Below are 4,135 nucleotides of genomic sequence, written 5' to 3'. Positions count from 1 at the left end.
TCTACTGAATGAATGGCACCACAGTGCTGTGTGTCTGTTATTACATGGCTAGTATTTTAAAGCCATCTCTTTCTCTACATAATAATGATATCCTTGCATTGAAACCTTTTGGTCCAAATATAATAAATTGCTGAAGGAAAATTACAGTTTTACATTTTAGTAGACACTCTTATCCAGAGCGACTTACAGTAGTGAATTCATACATTTCATACATTTTTTTTTTCCTGTGCTGGCCCCCTGTGGGAATTGAACCCACAACCCTGGCGTTGCAAACACCATGCTCTACCAACTGAGCTACAGGGAACACTGTTGATTCATTCAGAATGTTGTATTGGAGCTGTTAACCACACTAAAACCAACACACACTTGAGCTGTTTCTGTTGTCATTTTTATTGACACAGAACAACAGCTGTCCTTGGGATATAATGTCAACATTCTTAGTAAACCGGCAGTTTTCCTTTACAGTATAACCAATCGATTGAATTGTTCCCTAAGTCATCAATGCAAACATACAGCCATAAGCAATAACATATATATTACATCACTTTCTATACCACAACATGTTATATAGTGTGTACCTACAAGGCCACTCATCCAGTACAATGAAATGTTACATTTGTTTTATACAATCTAACAATTTTCTGGAAGGAGATTTATTAAGGAGGATGAGGGTGCCAGGATATGTAAGGTTAAGATGTGTCTTACCGCTGTTTTGAACCATGGGTAAAACAATGCATAGATCAGAGGGTTAAGGAATGAATTAATGTACACAACCCAGGAGAGAAATGCTATGATGACATCTGAATGTACCAGGTAGTCCTCAGAAAGTGAACCTATATAATATGTGATCCAACCAACAAGGAAAACCGATAACACAACCCCCAGTGTTTTGGTTGCCTTTCTCTCTGATATTTTGATCCTGGTTGTGATATTCATTGCTTTTACTTGAATTCTTGCCACTTTGAAAATGTTCATGTATAAGCATATGATAACAGAACAAGGTGCAACAAAGGAGACAAAAAGGTCAATAATTCCCCATGTAAAACTGATAAACAACACACATTCTCCATGGCAATTCTTGTGTGCCTGAGAACGATACCATTGACCATTACAGTATAGAATAACAAGATTATATATAAAAGAAAATATCCAGGTTAGGAATATAGAAGTCACTGTTTTTCCAATAGTTATTTTTGAAATGTAGAGTAAAGGATCACAAACAGCAACATATCTGTCAACAGCTATGATGACTAAATTGTATAGAGATACAAAAATTACAGAAAAAACAATCCCATGAAAAACTGAACACATTGTTTCACCAAGATACCAGCATGACTCGATGACTTTGATGCCCTCCACTGGAATCACAAAAATCCCAACCAGGAGATCTGCCACAGCCAGAGAGAGGATGAGCAGGTTGGTTGGAGTGTGGAGCTGCTTGAAGTGAGAGATGGAGATGATCACCAGCAGATTCACAAACACTGTGAATGCTGACACAGAGAAAAAAAAGAGCTGCATGAGTATATTTTCTGTTATGGATCGCACCTCCTTAACGCAAGACGAGTTGTGGAGAGGAAAACAGTATTGTACTGCTTGATATCCATCCACTTCACTGAACGCCATTGGAAAGTAAAAACAGTTTTCTTTTCAATTGAGTGCAATGAATCAAGTGTTATTTCTTATTGTAGATTCATAGTGTATCTGATCTAAATAATAAACTAAACTGTGCAGAGCAGCTTTATTTATATCTGAGTTAGATATAGGAGTGTGTGTGTGTGGGGGCGGTACACCCATTGGAGCCCAGCCCTCTTATCTATCATATTGAAGGAGATTGCTGATGTATAATGTCCTACAGTAAAACAAAACAACTTGGCATGAACCTAGAACCTATTGTTGTTGTAGGCATGGTTCATATATATTTTCTAATTTGAGACTTATAATGGCATCAACATAGAGAGCTCCCCAGACCAGATCCCCAGGCCAATATAGCAACTCCACATGCAGTAAGCACCTCACTATTCACCATGGTGACCACATCTACCGCAGCTCACTCTGAAGAAGAGGATAGAGCCCAGAGACAAGAGGTCAACCAGCATACCCAATCCCATGACCACCTACCTACTGAGACTGAGCCACCCAGACTTCACACCCCTGACTGACCAGGACCGGAGCAAGGCAGAAAGAGAAATCACTCCACAGCATGTGCCTTACTGAGAGGCCCCGACATTACTAGTCAACCCCGCGATGTGATGCATCATCTGCACTTCGCCACCACTCTACAGGGTCACTATGCCACCGGCGAGAAGAGATGTGGTTTTCTACCTGTCATGGGACCTTCCTGGACTCTGATCAATTTCTGCCACTGCACCCCTCTACTAGCTTGAACCAGAAAATGGCTGCTCATCGTTCGACTTCAGGTGAGCCTAAATGGATGCGTTTCGGAGCCTAAATGGATGTGTGCCTTCTTCCCCCACCTCCGGACTTATGACTTTCAAATTGCTTTGAGCCCCTGTACCAGCTGTCTTCTGCCGGTGCTTTGGTGTTCCCTCTGTGGCTGTGGATGCCCCTCCAGCTACTTCTCCCTGTCCTAGTCAATCAACTGCCTGGGCACAGCCTGGACCACCAGAGCTCTGTCCCTTTGGCTGTTGTGTCCTGCACGCAGCTGGCGTCTCAGCAGCCCTTTTCTCAGGTGACTTCTGGGGCTCTGGCCTCGCAATCTACTTCGAGACACAGCAGAGGCCAGATCATTCCAGCGATTGTGATAGGGAGTTTCATGTTGAGGCATATATCTGTACCTGGGGCAAAGACTTTGTGTTTTCCCTGGGCAAAAGTTCAGGATATCACCAGGTTGCTTCCTGTGGCTGTAAGTCAGTCAAACTCCGCTCCATCATTCATTGAATCAGATGGCTCATTCATCACAAAACCCACTGATATTGGCAACTACTTTAATTATTTTTTCATTGGCAAGATTAGCAAATTTAGGCATGATACAAAAGGTGACACTACACATCCAAGTATATCTGACCAAATTATGAAAAACAAGCATAGTAATTTTGAATTCCGTACAGTAAGTTTGGAAGAGGTGAAAAAATTAGTATTGTCTATCAATAATGACAAGCCACCGGGGTCTGACAACTTGGATGGAAAATTACAGGTGTGCCCTTAGGCCTGGAGGCAAGCACAAGTTATTCCCCTACCTCAGAATAGTAAAGCCTCGTTATTAACTGACCAGTTTCAGGAAACTAGGCATATGTTGCGGGTCAACTACTTCACAGGAGAGCCATTTGAACGTAAACTTTTTTGTGCAAAAATGCCTTCTCGAACATGTAAACTTTCATGTGCCTTAATAACAAACTTGTATGCCATCTGTAAATACAAATACATTTGTTAAATTACGAGTCTGGTTTAGCCACATTTTAGCCACAGAAAAAGCCGGCAACCTTCCCGCTAGCCATGATTGGCTGAGATAATGTGTGGGCTGGACATGCCGAGAGATGAGTTTGGATTGGTCTGCCATAAAGTACGTTTCTGTCTATTTGAGCTGGTCAGTATGTGTACGTAATCCTGTCTAACACGGCTTTTTGAAAGGTATTGCGTAGTATTACTGCATAAGAGTTGCTATCCACTTTCTGGAGGACCGAATTTTGAAATCATTGGAATTCGAGTATGATAGCTAAAGAGATGGAGAAAACACCTGTCTCTGGATTACATTTTCAAACTAAGGGCAACCATGGTATCCGTGACAGTAGAAGCATCCATTGATGTTGTATACGGGTAAAAAAAGTCTAGCTAGCTACATTTTCAGATATTACACATTTCTAATTTTGACAGAAAGTGGTTTCATTTCAAGTTAAAGTGTACTGTTAGGTAGCTAATGTTAGCTGGCTGTCTTGCTAGCTAATGTGATGTATATGATCTTATTATTCGTATCTCAGAGACATTTTCTTGCCTAGTTATAGCCAATTGTTAGCTAGCTAACATTGAACGTGCTTGGTTAACTACTTGCAGATTCATGCAGGGTAGTAATGTCATGAGTTGGGATTAGGATCCATTTCAATAGAATGTTACTGCAACAACTGTTGATAGACGGTTGCTGGTAAATTCGCTCTGGCAATCTACTCCGATTTCAGACCAT

General features: G+C 41.2%; 1 protein-coding gene across 1 annotated transcript; it reads right to left on the bottom strand.

Annotated features, from left to right (window-relative positions):
- Positions 1-630: 630 nt before the first annotated feature.
- LOC106603235 (trace amine-associated receptor 13c-like) lies at positions 631-1,623 on the bottom strand. The gene has a single exon (XM_045716249.2). It carries the CDS (start codon positions 1,621-1,623, stop codon positions 631-633), a length of 993 nt encoding a protein of 330 aa, XP_045572205.2.
- Positions 1,624-4,135: the final 2,512 nt, after the last annotated feature.

Source organism: Salmo salar, chromosome 04 (genome assembly GCF_965601325.2).
Source record: "Salmo salar chromosome 04, fSalSal1, whole genome shotgun sequence".
In the NCBI taxonomy this organism is placed as follows: domain Eukaryota; kingdom Metazoa; phylum Chordata; class Actinopteri; order Salmoniformes; family Salmonidae; genus Salmo; species Salmo salar.
The sequence above is the reverse complement of the archived record's forward strand: the minus strand, read 5'-3'. Positions and strand labels throughout refer to the sequence as shown.